Source organism: Cupressus sempervirens, chromosome 6 (assembly GCF_028749045.1).
Source record: "Cupressus sempervirens isolate cs-2001-9-10 chromosome 6, ASM2874904v1, whole genome shotgun sequence".
NCBI classification, from domain to species: Eukaryota; Viridiplantae; Streptophyta; class Pinopsida; order Cupressales; family Cupressaceae; genus Cupressus; species Cupressus sempervirens.
Window position 1 is genome coordinate 187,478,429 of NC_143123.1, and position 16,564 is coordinate 187,494,992.

The following is a 16,564-nucleotide window of genomic DNA, read 5'->3' on the forward strand; positions in this document are numbered from 1 at the left end:
ACTAGTATATAGGCAATGACTAATAAAATCATTAATATGAAGAGATTTGAAGACAATGGTGAAAGTAAATTAAAGATATATTTTTTAATTTTGTATGAAAAGTTTGAAATTCAACATCGCATTTTTGTTTATAATATGAAGTAATTTTAATTTTTAAAATAATTTTTCTTCATATTTACCTTGTCTTTATATGAAGATTTAAAAAAAAATTGTCTTAGTCCACTTTTGTACAAATAACATTTATTTTATCTAATGTGTACTTCCAATAGTCTTGAAAATTTGTGAAAGAGGAATTCAAGCCAAAAACCTAGCATCTTTAATAAGTAAAATATATTCATAAGCATCTTCTCAATTGACGTCACTTTTTTGCATTCTCAATTGATATCACTTTTTTTCTATTACTTAATTGATAATATGATATATTAGATTTTTGAAAAGCTAAAACATAAAAAAAAGGTTTATTGAGTAGGTGATTTAACTATTATATTTTCTATTTTTTGATAATAAATTTATAATAGTTATATAATACATTAGTTGTATTAATACATTATCATTTTGACATTGATATATAAAGTTTTTCACAAGTAATTTTGATGTTGAGCTTTTGTAATTATCTTTTGAAGAATTAATTAATCATTGAATTGATTTATCATTGTTGATAGCTTCATCCATTACAGAGATCGATGTGCTACCATTATTTTCTATTTGAGGAACATGCTTCTATGAAGGGATATAATACCACTTCTCACTCTACAAACCAACCTAAATCATTATCACTCAATCAAGAAAGTATATATTGAATTGTTTAAATAATAAACTAGATGGAATATAGATTAATATTGAGTAGGTTTGACTACAATGCATATTAATTTAATTTGAATTGAATATTGAATTTAAGATTGTAGGAGAGGTAAAGAAAGTGATACGAAGATACAAAGGGGGATATGGAGATGAAAAGAGAAAAATATATTGATATCTAGAAGGAGATATGGAGAAGAAGGGATAATCAATTGTACAAATATGGATGAATATGGAGTGGAAGAGATAGATGATGTGACAAAGTCAATTTTGAGTTACTTTAGAAAAAGGATAGGGCAAAGGAAAGGATAGTGGGGGAGGGGGAGAGAGTGGGGGCAAGGGATGGGGTATGGGGATAAGATGTGATAGAGTCATAGAGGGTGTACAAAGGTGTGTCTATGTGTTAGTAATAGTGAAATAAATGCAAAGATAAGGAGAGTGTTTGAGTTCTCTTTTTCAATGATACAATTTATTTCATTACCAAGAATATTTAAAATGTGTCAAACATAGGTCCAAAGATCCTCCTTAAAAATTGATAGTCACTTATGAGAAGCCTTTCCCAATCGACAATATGTATAGTTTGGTGGAGTATCGATTATACTTTCTGGTAATCTACCACAACTACCCTTTGTTATGAAAAAGGCATTGAATCTGTTTGGGTATAGTTCCATTCAGATTGTTGTGAGAAAGATCAAGCATTCCCAGCTCTGTGAGGTTACCAATGGATGGTGAAATGGTTCCAAACAAGCTAATGTTGGAAAAATGCAGAACATTCAAGGATTTCAAATTGTATATCTCTTTGGGTATCATGCTGGCATCTAGAGGGTTGTCATTCAAATCTAAAGCATGCAAATTATACAGCTGTGTGACAGAAAAATTGTTCCTTGACAAGTTCAAGATCTGCAAGGAGCTCATAACAGAGAAATTTGGCAAAGACCTCGTCAATGAATTGCTTGTGAGATTCAATACCTCCAACTGACTGCAACTCTTCCAAAACACATCTGCAATGCTTCCATATAAAGAATTTTCACCAAGCTAAATAGATTCCAAAGCAGATGGCTTATCTTAATTATAGGATTGGCTAACGCAGAGAGGAAAAAGTCAAAGTCCCTGTGATGACTTGTGAATGGGTATTTTTATTATTTCAATATTATTGCATATCATATTCACAAATTTAGACATCTAAAAGGACAAGTTAACCAAGTTTTTATTCATAATTGTTTTCAAAAGTGTTCTCACACACATCAAATCAATCTTGTGTGGTAGATTAATTTTGCAATAGTCAATATTGACTATAGGGCTTGAAATCAATCCATATGCTTTTGTGTAGAATCTTAATTATAGGACTAACTAATGCCGAGAGGAAAAAGTCAAAGTCCATGTGTAATGACTTTTGAGTGGGTATTTTTATTGTTTCAATATTATTGCATATCATCTTCACAAATTTAGACATCTAAAAGGAAAAGTTAACCAAGTTTTTACTCATAATTGTTTTCAAAAGTGTTCTCACACACATTAAATCAATCATGTGTGGTAGATTAATTTTTTCATAGTCAATATTGACTATTGGGCTTGAAATGAATCCACATGATTTTGTGTAGTAGTTTAGACTATAGGACATTCATTAAATGGTGAAGGTTAACTTCATGATAGTAGAAAACTAATTTTAAACGACATTAATGCTAATAATATTATATATGAATTCGGCATAGAGCTAAGTCCCTCAAACTTTTTATTTAACTATCATATTTGTTTTAAATAGTTTCAATTATATAAATTAATGAAGGAGGTTTTTACATTTTCTATTCAAGGAGTCAAGTGGCAATGTTAGTAGCACAAATAGACAACTAATTTGGCAAATTAAAGAAGAGTTGTAATATCATTTAACATAAATGTTTAACGACAATTTAAACATGGAAATAGAGGGAGATCAAGTTGGGTATGCCATTTTGGGATGCCAATCTTATCCAAATGAAATGTAAATTTATTTATTGTGTTGCATTTATGTTTTGATTATTTCACTTGCTTAAGGGGAGTCTTCAGATTTGGATGTGTTTAAGGAAGGAAGAACAAATTACACCATGAACGGACTACCAACAAAGTCCATAACCACTCCCCCCCCCCTTGTTAAGCGATTATTTTGCACGATGCTATCGATAGAAATTCTCTCAACTCTACCTCTTGAACAACTGATCACTACCTACCTCCAAGGTTTTAGATGACTATATTTTCAACCTACTGGGCAACTCAATCAAAGATAAATGTGAATGTTCACAAGGAGGTATTTGTTGGTATCTACTAATTATGCACAACTTTGTTGAAACATAACCACAAGACCAATATATTTTTGTATTTTCTATTTTATGATGAATGCAATATCTAATCAATGCAACTATATAAATTTCTATTTTAACCAAGTATTTGAAAAGAAAATAATAGAGATAGAGTAACGAGAAATTAAAGGAAATTATTGAAATGAAAAATCCTAACAAACATAAGCCAAAGTAACAACATGTTTGTGAATTAATTTATCAAAAGGATCTGGTAGGAAACTAATGAAATTAGGAGTAACACTTCCTCAACTCCACTCATGCAATCGTCGATGGGAACTTTGGTAAAAATTGAAAGATGTTTCACATTTCATCAAATCACCAGGCCATGAAAAGTGCGCTCACATTAGGAAAAATGTCATGTAAGAACAATGATTATCCTTTCTCTAGTTCGTCACAACAACAGGATTTGTTAACATAAGGAAAACACCACGATTAAAAGATCACACAATCATAATAATACAATAAAACCATTAGCTCCATTATCAATCATGAACATAAATTCACAATAAATAACACACTCTAACCTCTACAGGCTCCCTCAGTGCTTAGAGCTTTCTCTAGTTTGTCTTCTCCTGCAATTGATGGTATTGATTGTCACCAGGGTTCCATTGGAAAACAAATGGACTTTGGTAGACAAATTGAATCTTTCCTTGTGGGTAAGGCTTTCTAGATCTTCCATTATAGCTCTTGTTTTGATTCGTGTCTTGAAGGTATTGCAAATTCCTTGGACAATTTCATTAGTGTGGATATGGATTCCCATTTTTAGTTTTTCATTCTACATATGCATTCAATTTAGTTGACATAGATGTTATAAAAGCTCTCCCCTAGAAGTATCTCTAAAACTAGGAAGTAATGAGTGGACAATGGATTGTGAAGGTGTCCCATTTAGATTCAAAGATGCTTCCAAACAATGCATATGGCAGAAAACTTTCCAAAGAAGAGAGTGTTTAAATAGGCAACTTGGTGGAAGGAAACTCACATCAATTTCCATTTGGTGGAAAAGAAAGAGGACTGCACCTCAAAGACTGTTGATCACAACAATGATGTGGATGTTATTAAGTAAACAAAATCTGATGAAGAAGGTAGATCGACAAGTGAGAGACGCAATATGTACCACTTGGACATGGAACCTCCAAAGGACAATGACACGAATAAATTTGGTTGAAGCTCCAAGGGTCGACAATGAGGAGAAAAGAAATAAGTGCGTGTTTTAGAGACAAATACATGGTTTGCAACTCGGAGGTTAGGCTTTGATTCAAATGTAGGAAAGCAAGTGAAAGTGGGGAAGGAATGTACCCTGGATATAACTAGGAAAGGAAAGAAGTGTTTTCCATTGATGAACCTTTGGAACCATTTAATGTGTTTGGAAGCTTGGAAGAAGGATGACAAGTAGTGAAGGGGATGAGAGGAAAGGAATGTAGATGGAGGGTAGTTCTTATAGGATCTTACACTCGGAATTAAAAAAGTGCATTGTATAATTCTTAACATGGGTCTTTGAAAGAAAATGTCATGATTCTTAGAGAAGTTCTCCTTGTTGTTACTGCCCCTAATTCAGACCTACCTATAACTCAACTTAAAATCGATAAAGTATAATCATATTATTAATAAATGATTAAGATAATATAGAAATAAGGAAGACATTAAAAAAAAAAAACATAGTTTTAACAGGGTTCGCTCAATATAGGCTATATCTATTAAAGAAATATATGTCCTCTTATTTTATTATTTAGTGAAGAGAAAATTACAATTTGATCATTTTTCACATCACATAATCTCTTATTTGCCAAGTCTTTTGAGGTGGCTTACAAAGTTTGTCAAAAAAATTGACCCTAGCCTTAAAACAATTTCCTTAAGAGCTACCAACCCTAAATGCATGCTTGGTGCTTGACTTGACTATGAACCTTAGCGATGATACATGATGATTCTATAGTATGCACATGATTAGTTGCCACATGCTAACATATATCACTCACAATTTTTTACATAAGCTTACTTGTCAAGTCCCTTGTTTACAACTCAAGTTTCAAGGTCACATCATCAAATACGATGCTACATTGGATGCCTTTTGCCAACGTATACAAATAATCCAAAAATAAGTGAGACCAATAGTTGTGCAAAGGGAGACCCATAATTATGTAGTTGATGTGACATCACATGATTGAATTTTTTTTAGGACTAAAGGATATATTTATTCAATTGTCGGTAGTAATTATGAATAATAATAGCTTTAAAGTCATAACTACTAGTTCAATGTTGTCAATTTGAGAAATATCAACATTAAATCAAAAAGTATAAATATTACTATAAGAACATACTCAACCAAGTCCTTTTTCCTAATCTATGATGTAACAAAATTAACAAATAATTTGTAAGAACACTATAGACATTATTGGTACAATTTCATTAAACAATATTAAATATACCAAAAAATAATTAATTATATAATATGATCCAAATATTGATGATAAATAACTATTACATAATCATATTAAAAAAATAAAATCAGATTGTGGAAATCTGATATTACTAATAGAACATACCAGGGGAGAGGAACCAATAGTCATAAGGGCTAACTTCGTCAACATGTAGCCACTACATGGAATATCGTAAGACCTTCATTTTATTTAAGAAATGTAAAATGGACATTGAACTATCTACAACTAAGGTTTGAAGGTGTGAGTCATCAAAAAACTCATTAAAATAGTGCACCTAGTGAAATGTGTGCAAAAAATGACTTTTCAAACATTTGACCAAAGCTTAATCTAAAAATCTCTAATAATTGAATTTAAGATTATTATTATTTGTTAATAGAATATTGTATAATTATATGAAATGTAACATATATGCAACTTAAATTGACCAAATAGTTATTATTAATCATAAATATTTGTTGTATATAACTTTTATGTTAAACACAAAAGGACAAATACTTCAACACAAAATAATTATTTGTTGTTATAAAAATAATACATTACTATAAAAAAATACAACCTATATCTAACACAAAGGGACCATTAATTGAGCACTAATTTTTATTACAATCTCACACATTTCATGAGAAAATAAAAGGTATTTATTAGTATTCACCTTTTATATTTGTGATGAGACATAATATTGATATGATTTACTCAATGCCTGTACATTGCTAATCCAATAGTTGTATACATAAGAATAATATTTGTACACTAAACTATCAATGTTTATTTAGGTAGTGTCTTATTTTATTAAGTGAGCATATTATATTTTGAGTGACACATGTATTAGATAGCTATGATATTACGTTTGAGACAAATTAATGAATTCATTTATTTATTTTTTCCATAACATTTATAAATTTTCACGTGTTCAAGGATTGGTATATTTTTTATCAACATATGATTTATTTTATATTTATAAATAGATCAATTGATTACAATATATAGTAAAAATGTGTTGAAAGATTCGATAATAGGTTCTCAGCTCAACTATTGACTTTGTTGCACCGAAGCAAAACAAATTCAAACTCACTCTTCCCGCGCTGAAGTTTGATAAAGCCTCCTTTGATAAATGCAACAAATAGCTCTCTAACTCGACCAGTTTGCATTTGCCGGCGTACTGGAAGCACAGGCAAAGCACATGAATTATTTGATGGAACGTGTTCTTATAGGCTTATTGCACGGGATTCACAATGTGAATTAGTTGAAAAGGTTTTAGAAACAGTTGCGCTTGGAAACTTTTAAGCCCGATTTAACAATCTATGGAATATGTTTCCAACTTCGGACAACATTTTCATAAAAAAGCAGAGAATTTTCTTAGAAAAAAACATAAGATGTATGCCACGCGTAGAAGCATAAACAAGGCAAACCAACTATTTGACAAAATGCCAAAAGAATTTGTGGTCTTACGGATGGACCATGAATCTCAAAGACAGAAAAGAATCTCCATTAGTCCCACTAACGCAATAACCAGTAGTGATATCCCATCCCCTGATTGTATGTGATATGACACTGAAGCTGCGCATTCCGGTAAAACAATTCCATTTGATTGGCATATACAATTATGTTACATGTAACAGAGGAGTGATTTATTAACGACATGTTTAGTGGATTCCACTTAGGGGTGTGCTTCCAACAACATTTGTACCACTTCTCTCATACTCGGCCTCTGTGTAGGAATACTGCTGCTACACATCACTGAGATCTTAAGCACCTTCATCATCCCTTCCTCGCAATAATCAGAAACCCTCTCATCCAACACCTCAAATGCTCTCCCTCTCAAGAAATATCTGGCAGAAACCCAATCAACAATTCCCCTGTTCTCTCCATACTCATCCTCCATCGGCCGTTTGCCAGTCACAATCTCCATCAGCACAACCCCAAAGCTGTACACATCACTCTTCTCGCTGACTCTGTATGTGTATGCATATTCTGCAAACATTACACACAAAACTTCATTCCAATGCTCAAAGACAAAAAAAAAATTCAATTAAATTTGCTTAATGATGTTGATTACTTACCTGGAGCAATATATCCATGGGTGCCTGCTATGACAGCTGTAGAATTTCCCTTTCCACTGGCTTGAAGGCATTTGGCAACACCAAAATCAGCTAAACATGGCTCCGTGTTTTCACCCAACAATATGTTGCTGGATTTCACATCTCTGTGAACAATGGCGGGAACACAGTCATGATGCAGGTAGGCCAGCGCATAAGCTGTTCCCACACATATTCTATAGCGTGTCTGCCAGTCTAAAGTTGAACCCATGCTTTCTTCGTGCAATCTGTTCCACAAGCTGCCATTTTTCATGTATTCATACACAATGAGATTTGAGTGTTTGTTGGACAAGCAGCAATACAGCGTCACGATATTTCTGTGCCTGATGCGTCCCAATGTTTCCACCTCCATCTCGAATTGGCGGTTTCTCAACGTTTCGTCTCTTGAATGAGTGAGTTTCGCAGTGTTGATATTCCACAGCTGCTTCACTGCAATTTTTTCCCCATTCCTTAATTCTCCTCTGTAGATCTTTCCAGACCCGCCACTGCCAATTATATTCTCTTCCTTTATGCAATGAAGAATGTCGTGCTGGGTGAATGTAAGCCTGTGAAAGGACTTGAGATCCCAAGATTGATATTCAGGTGCTCTGTACATTGTTTTGTATAAAACCCAACCTATCACAAAAGTGATCACTGCAGCTACAAAGATCAAGCTTGCAAGTAGGATTCTGGCATGGGTTCGTTCTCTAGAAGAAGAAGAGGCAGAAGCACATGTGCTTAAGAAAACTGAAATGCCTCCTTTCATACAGAGCCCCTCATTTCCAGAAAAGCTATGGTTGCTTGCCAGACTAATCAGCTGTGTTGGCACCGGCCCTGTCAACTGATTGTGGGAGAAATCCAACAAGCTTAACCGCAAGGCAGAAAGGGTGTTTGGAATCTGGCCACTGAGTTGATTATTGGAGAGATTCAGAGAGTTGAGAACTTCTATGGATCCAAAAGATGCAGGAATGGAACCATTCAGTTTATTTCCCGCAAGGTTAATTTCAGAGAGACCCGTGCAGAGTCCTAGTGTATATGGTATTGAAAAGGACACACCAAGAATTTGCAATCTCTAGCTCAATGATGACATTCCAAATAGTATTAAACTTATATGTCCAATTCTTTTGTGAATACTAGAGGTCTCAGTACTGGTTGAGAGTAGCAACCAAAAGCAATCTCTAGAAAAGGACACACCAAGAAAAGTTTGCAATCTCTAGCTCAATGATGACATTCCAAATAGTATTAAACTTATATGTCCAATTCTTTTGTGAATACTAGAGGTCTCAGTACTGGTTGAGAGTAGCAACCATAGGAAAGTGAGGCACCAGCCAAAGGTATCCCATCTTGGTCTTGTAATTGACAAGAGGAGTGGACAAATAACACTTCCAATCCTTCCACCAAGGTTTGATAGGCTAGACACCGAGCTTGTAGAGCATATGAGGTGGGAAACAAAAGTCTAGTAGGTTAAAAGTTTTTTGATCTAGGCAAGATAGATCAAATTAGACCTCCAAATCCTTGCATGATCTAAGGTTCATAGTATCTTTGGAAAAAAGATCTTTGGGAGTCTTGATGCAACATTTCAGAAAAATAACACACTCACACCCTAAATTTTGGCAGCAAGCACACCTTGAATTCCAAACAAGGGTAAATACCAAAGATTGTGCTTGATCATAGAGAGCCCATCACTAAAGGCTTTAGCATCCCAGCGAAGCCACAACTTGATGATTTCCAGATCTTTCCAAATGCTTTTGACAACAAAAGAGCCCTTGATTTGCACTAACTTTGACATGATGAGAAGGGTTCGCAACCCAATCCTCTTTCAAGTGGGTCTACTAACTGGGAATCAAGAGGAAATGCAATGTCTGAGAAGGATTTTCTATGTGTCATCTATGTGTCATCATTTTCTATGTGGTATCTTCTTGCCAAGACCTCTAGATTCCTTGGGTAAACAACAGTAATCCCAAGCGCCTAGCTATGAAAACCATGATGCTCAGCTCCTGCAGCCTAGAGGAAATCTCTAAGAAGCTTCTCCAATTTTAAGTAAGAGGCTTTAGAAGGAGCTCAACAAGATGAATAATAAACATAAGGAGTAGCTAAAACCTTGGAATTGAACTGTAATTTCTTGGCCAGAGAAAGAAGCTTAGTGAGCCAATAATCCAACTTAGAAATCTTGGCAACCAAGAGATTCAAAAGCTCAACATATGAAGCTTGAAAAGAAAAGGGAATGTCCAAAATGAAAAAAAAAAAAAAAAGACCTCTCAGTATTGAATCCATTTCCACCGATAGTGGGAAAGCTTTGGTAAAGATGAAACAAATTACTGCCCATAGAAAAAAAAATTGTGTCATTAGACGACATATCCAAAAGCCAAATCAAAGGTATCAATATATTGGAGTACATTCAAGATATTTTTGTCACCCCCAATTAGAGTGAGGAAAGAGTCATCTGCATCCCATTAACAAGATGAGTAGGAGAGTCAGGTAGGGAAATGCCTCTAACATGGCTAGAGGAAATGACATTGGCAAGAAGATACTCAATTCCTTTAGCAGCAAGAACATACGAAGCTGGAGTGCAAGGACATCCTTGGCAGATGGACGTAAAGTGACCAAAGTCCTTAGATTGTGTTATCCCCTCTTTGAGTTGCTCCTTTTTCAAAAGTTTAGGTATGAAATTTGATTGGCAACAATCTCATTTTCAAATAATTTTTAGGGTGGGACATAGTGATAGAGAAACCCTAGTCAATAAATGAATAGGTTTATCCTTGTTATTTTTTGAACCTTTTAGTTTAGGGTTTTCTTTGATAAAGGACAAACCTTATTAAGTTTTTTATATCCTAAGTTTTTCTTGTTTTATGTCCCCCTCATCATGAATTAATCATGGCAGGTCCTTTGATTTTGATTACTCATTATATTGTACCTATGGTGGATACTTGATGCAAATTGATTTTGCAACCATTAGATCAAAAGCTAATCAAAGGTCATTGCTTTGTCACTAAAGAAAAGTGCAAGGTTTTTAAGTTTTGTGACAAAGTGAGGTTATGACACATATCTAGTGGGGCCATAGAAATATAGTAGTTTAAATGCTTAAATGAGAGTCATCAGATGCATATCAGATCGAGGATTGTCATATAGTCTTTAAAGGAAGATCTGCTAAGTTTAACCAAAGCGACATAGTGACAGAAAGAGATGTAGATATAGTGGGGCCATAGAGTTTGCGAGTTTCAAAAGGATGGTGTCATCAGAGGTTAACAGGTGTCACAGTTTGATTGGATTATAGCTTGGGGTAAGAAGGCTTTTAAGATGTATTTAAGTCGTTGATCAGGTTGAGGATCAATGAATTTTGCATCGTCACTATGAGGAAATGCTCAATTTTTAACCAATACGACAAAGTGAGGTTACGACACATGTCCTAGTGGGCCTTACCCTCTAGTGAAGGTGTTATCTTTCATACCATTTGAAAAAGTGCAAGGCAGGAGAATCCCCAAAGGAGATGTCCTAGCCCCTAGAAAATAACCACACAGTCAAATATATGCGATAACATAGAGATTTAGATCAACACAATGCCAATTCTCATAATACAATTTTCATTCAACATGCCCGGTTGTAAGGCCTTCTAGGTTATCGTGTATATTTGACTATTGTTCAAAAAGAAAAAAAGTGATTTCACATAAATTAGTTAAAATGCTATAAAATTATTCTTATTATTTTAGATTTTAAAAATATTAAAAAATGTACTTATAAGTTACATTATTATAATTTTTTTTTTTAGAAACTTATGTAAAGATTAATAATAGCTCACATAATTAACATTAAAATACTTATGTCTTACATTTATTTTATATATTTTAGAGCTTGTATTTAAGTTTCATACTAGCTCACATTAATAAAAGAGATACATATTACCATTTTCATGTAAAAAAACTATTGTTACTTTCATTAAAATGTGAATTAGCACTTGAGCACTCAATTTAATTGAATATTAGTACAAAATATTGGAAATTTAGAAACAACTTTTGGAATTTATCAAGATATATAAATTTTGAAAATTAAAGCACATCTCTAATATATAAACTATCTATATATTTTCATTGGGAAAATTATGCAAACAAAATTATAAAATCGAAAACATTCTTCTTAATATCTATCTCTTTTAAAATTACAAAATGATGTGTGATTAATTCCCAAGACAAGAATTTGTAAATTTAAAATGAAATTTATAGATTAATGATAATATAAAATATAATTGAAAAATAATGCTCCTTTTAAAAACTTAAGTTTCACCAACTGCCCTCAACTATGGCTAAAAAGGTTGATGGAACAAAAGTATATAAAGATAAATATTAACATAAATCTATTTCATAAAATTGTCCATTTCATAAGCAACTTACATTGAAAATAAACAACAAATATCTAAACCCCTTTATTTAAAACTAATTAGTTAGGTCTGCTCCTTTAAAAATAAAATGTTTTAAACAATAAAGATAAAATATAGATATGAAAAAAACATTATTTGGAAAGAGTGATAAATTTTGTTTAAACAAATTACTCAAAAGTGTTACAAATATAGTAAAATAAAAGAATTCTTAATGATTCTACAAATCAAAAATTTTAAAATTATATTAATATAATTATATAATACATCTTAAAATAATTTATATATTATGTTCCTAATAATATAACTAAACTAACAAACCGATTTAAAAAATAGTAATAAAGTAACAAATTAAAATACATATCATACAAAAAGGGACACTCCTTTTAAACCTTTCAAACTTTAAAAAACATACTTCATTTTTATCGTCCACATTCTTCATATTATTATAGAGTTTATTTAATCAACTATGGATTTATTTTTCCGTTCAGTCTTACTTGACATGACAAACACTCAGTACGATTGGACTTTAGCTGACGTAGTTACAAAGGAGACCGGGTACAGCGTTGATGATGCCCGCACGTAGGAGGCCGGATGGATCCGGCATGATGGGGATGGCATAACGATGGGGGCATGGCGGGGGCATACCCGAGGCAGTCGATCCTCCTGCCTGGGTAGCCGTTGCCCAACAAGAAGGTCGTATGGTCAAAGATACTATGCAATAGGAAGGCTATACGAAACACAAGGATGACGTACAATGGTGTATTGTTCTATTTGGTCTATTCTCCCAAAGTACAAAAAGATGAATGGTATACAGATAGAGGAAAAACTTAATAATGCAATCTAAACTTAGAGATCTAAATTGATTAGATAGAAACAAACAATATTGGAGATTAGAACACAAGTAACCTTCAATTAGTATTTTCCAAAAAATGGTGCTCTAATTTGCTAGATCCGAGTGAAGTATTACATGCAACAACGGAGTAGGGTGAGGGTTGAATCCCACCGAAATCGCAAGAGCTAAATAGGGAAGATCTTTCACTTCTAAAATGGCGAACAATCCAAAACTCCAATAGGAATTTGTAGTACAAAGAAATATAATCAAATCACATACCTATGACTACCTACAAGCCGTGCTTAAATACCCGTTGGGAAAACTTTTTGAGGGTGTACAAAGTTAGTCGACGGCTACACTTATCTATAGAAACAAAACTAAAATGGGTCTGAGATATTTTAAATCAATTGGCACATTAACAAAGATTTGATTAATAAACTATTTTATAATGGGGATATTATAGTCCTCTCGTCCAAAATTTAGCTTGTCCTCAAGCAATCGCAATGTCAAATGCTGTAGAATGTGCTTGTCTTCCTAGGTTACATCATCCAATGGCAAGTGTTTCTAGTCTACCAAATATTCCTTCATGGTTTAGTTCTATAAGGTCTTCTCACGTACTTCAATAATCTTGGTTGGTTCCAATACGAGCTTTCCTTCTTTATTGAGTGGTGGAAGGTTTGAAGCTATTCTGGCATTTTGTCCCATGACTTTCTTTAGGCAGGAAACATGAAAAATATTATGAATATGGCTCCCCTCTAGAAGTTCAAGCTCATAGGCAACTTCATTGATGCGACAAACTACATGACAAGGACCATAAAATCATGGCTTAAATTTTGATGTTCTCCTCTCCTTCAATGAGGATTGACGGTATGGCTGGAGCCTAAGATAGACCAAGTCTCCAAATTTGAAACTCCTCTCTATTCAGTGTCTGTCAACACACATCTTTTGCTGATTCTATGTTTGTTGTAAGTTTTCCTTCATGCATCTTAGGATGTCATGTCCCTCCTGAAGCCAATCCCTCGCCCTTGGTGTGCGACTGTCACCTAGAATTGTATCGATGAAGGAAAAGGGTTCTTATACATATAGTGCTTTGAATGGTGACATCCCAATGGACATGTGGTACATGGTATTGTAACAATATTCCCCAAGGTGTATCTATTTGACCCACACCCATTGTTGTGCCAAAATGTAGTTCCAAAGGTAACCTTTGAGCCACTTGTTCACAATCTCCGTTTGTTTGTCTATCTGAGGTTGGTAACTGATACTTGGTGACAATTTTGTCCTTGCCAACTGAAACAGTTCTATCCAAAAGATACTGATAAATCACCCATCTTGATCATTGACAATGTTTTGAGGTAACCCATGTAGACGAAAGACTTCTCTAAAACATAGATCGACAACCTATGTGACCTAAAAATCTAAGAAGATGGTGAAGAAATGTGTTTACTTTGTCAATGTGTCAACCACTACAAAGATGTAATCCTTTCCATTCACCTTGGGAAATCCAATTATGAAATCCATTGAGATACTTTCCCACTTCTATTCTGGAATTGGAAAAGGTTGCAGTAACTCGATGGGCAAAGTATGTTTGGATTTGTTCTACTAGTAGATCGCACACTTACTAGTACATTTGAGGTGATTTTACGACCAAAATTTGTGACCATTTATTAAAATGTTTTAGATTGGTTGCAATATGGAAGGAAAAATATCTTTCTTTTAAAATCCATGCTCGTGTTGGTAAAAATTTTGACCAACACTTAGCGTTGGTTAACACTTAGTTGAACATGTCAAAATGAAAAAGAGTTGCGCCCACCCATTTCATTGTTTTGTTAAATAAGGGTTTGGCCACCTGTTTCATTGCATTTTGTTAAATTGAGAGGAGATTAGCGTAGAGGGTGGGAGGTATATCACTCGTAGGGCATCTCAATTTGGATGTGAATATGCTTGGGATACGGATGTGAACACCATCTTTCTCGTCTCTGCTGGTTTGAAAGATTCTACGAAGTGTGTGCGAGGGAGTTGCACAAGAAATTTAGGAGAAGAGGCAAAAATCGAGGAAGAGGCAAGTAATCAAGGTGCTTATCACATTTTTTTGCCATTTTTTGCTCAATCTTAGCCATGGCACCGAGCAATTGGATTCAACCTTTCAATTATGAAGGGATCCCCTTTATATGTAGTAATTTCTTTAAAATATCTCACGTTGTTGTTAATTATGACCTTGTGAAGTCTAAATAATCTGTTTCTTAGTGGGAAGATTACTCTTTCCAACATTATACTATTGAGAAGAATTCATCCATGCTGAGCTTGTCCTAGATGGGTTCTCATGATTATCCTATTTCTTCTCCTCTGGTAGGTGCAGTTGGGATAGATTCTTCCCAGATGGGGGATGATGCTATTATAGGTGTTTATGAGAATTTTTTTTCTAGTTCTTCTCATTTTTCTGGCTTAGCATACACTATTGTCCTTGTTGGCACTATTGGTTATGTTGTTGCTTCTTTGGTTTTTCCTACTAGTTCTTTTCTTTCTGTAGGGTCAACAAGTAATAGTGTTCCATTTCAAATTTATGGTGTTGCTAATATTTTTGATAAGGCCTCAATTAGTGCTTCTTCTATGCTTCTTGAAGGTGTTTCTAGTGCTATCTATTTAGTGCATGCTGGTTCCTTTTCTATTGGTGCTTTTGTTTCCTTAGTTTTTGTTGGCTCTTTGATTTGTGTGGGGACTCCATTACTAGATTCCATTTTCTAGCAAGTTGAGGCTACAAAGGTGAAAGAGGATTGGATTATTGTAAAAACTCTAAATTTGTCTTCTCTTTTGATATGACTATTTGATCTCATATATGGGAAAGAAGAATGGTAGCTCTTAGTGTCTTTTTGTTGGTGGTAGGACTTGACTAGTTTTTTTCTAGTCTATCCTTCTTTTATTTGGATGGATATGGTCTTTCACGATCTTGTCTCTTGTCATGCAAATCTATTTTTTTGGTCCATTTCAAACATGAAAGATGAATTAGCATTTCAAACACCTGAAGTATTGATAGTAGGGAGTCCATTTCATCCAGTGATGAACCTTTAACTAGGACACCAAGAATAGTAAGTGTAGTCATCGAAGCTATCATACCTGTGTTATAACTTAATTGTTTCATTAATAAAGATTCAAGAACCTATCAAAAATTTTGTTTCTTTTTAGAGATGTGAACCACAAATGACTTTATACATTATTATTTCATTCATTAGAGGTTCACTCACCAAGTAGGGGTGTTGCTCCACCTGCACTTTCTTTTATGACTTTGATTCCTTTTCCATGGGCCTCTTTAGCATATTTTGCCATTCCATCAGGTTTTCAATCAGCAGATTCAATGGTTATCTGCAACACAACCAGAATTCAAATATCTTATCAAAATGTGTGGTACCAAATATTGTTGCATTCCATTCACTTAAGCATTTCTTAAAATTATTCTTTAGGAAATTGTGTACAATTCAAATAGGCTTCACAAACCAACCTCATATGAGACACTAAATGATTTGAGAATTTTTGCAGCAACTGTCATGACTGGCAGATTAGAATCTGAGCCCATTATAATACCCACTTTTGGGCTGCCTGTAAGAAATGGACAAAAGGAAGAAATCTTAAGACAATAGTCTATGTATGTATTGAAACAAATCATAGAATGAAAAATAAGACAGAAAATAGTAATGCAGAAGAATAGAGATATTGGAACGACA

General features: G+C 33.8%; 1 protein-coding gene across 1 annotated transcript; it reads right to left on the bottom strand.

Annotated features, from left to right (window-relative positions):
* Positions 1-6,766: 6,766 nt before the first annotated feature.
* Positions 6,767-16,169, bottom strand: LOC149551876 (receptor protein-tyrosine kinase CEPR1-like). Its single transcript, XM_089790145.1, has 4 exons — positions 16,088-16,169; positions 15,865-15,959; positions 7,627-8,713; positions 6,767-7,537 (listed from the first exon to the last, which is right to left on the bottom strand). Exons 1-4 carry the CDS (start codon positions 16,167-16,169, stop codon positions 7,224-7,226), a joined length of 1,578 nt encoding a protein of 525 aa, XP_089646271.1. The 3' UTR covers positions 6,767-7,223.
* Positions 16,170-16,564: the final 395 nt, after the last annotated feature.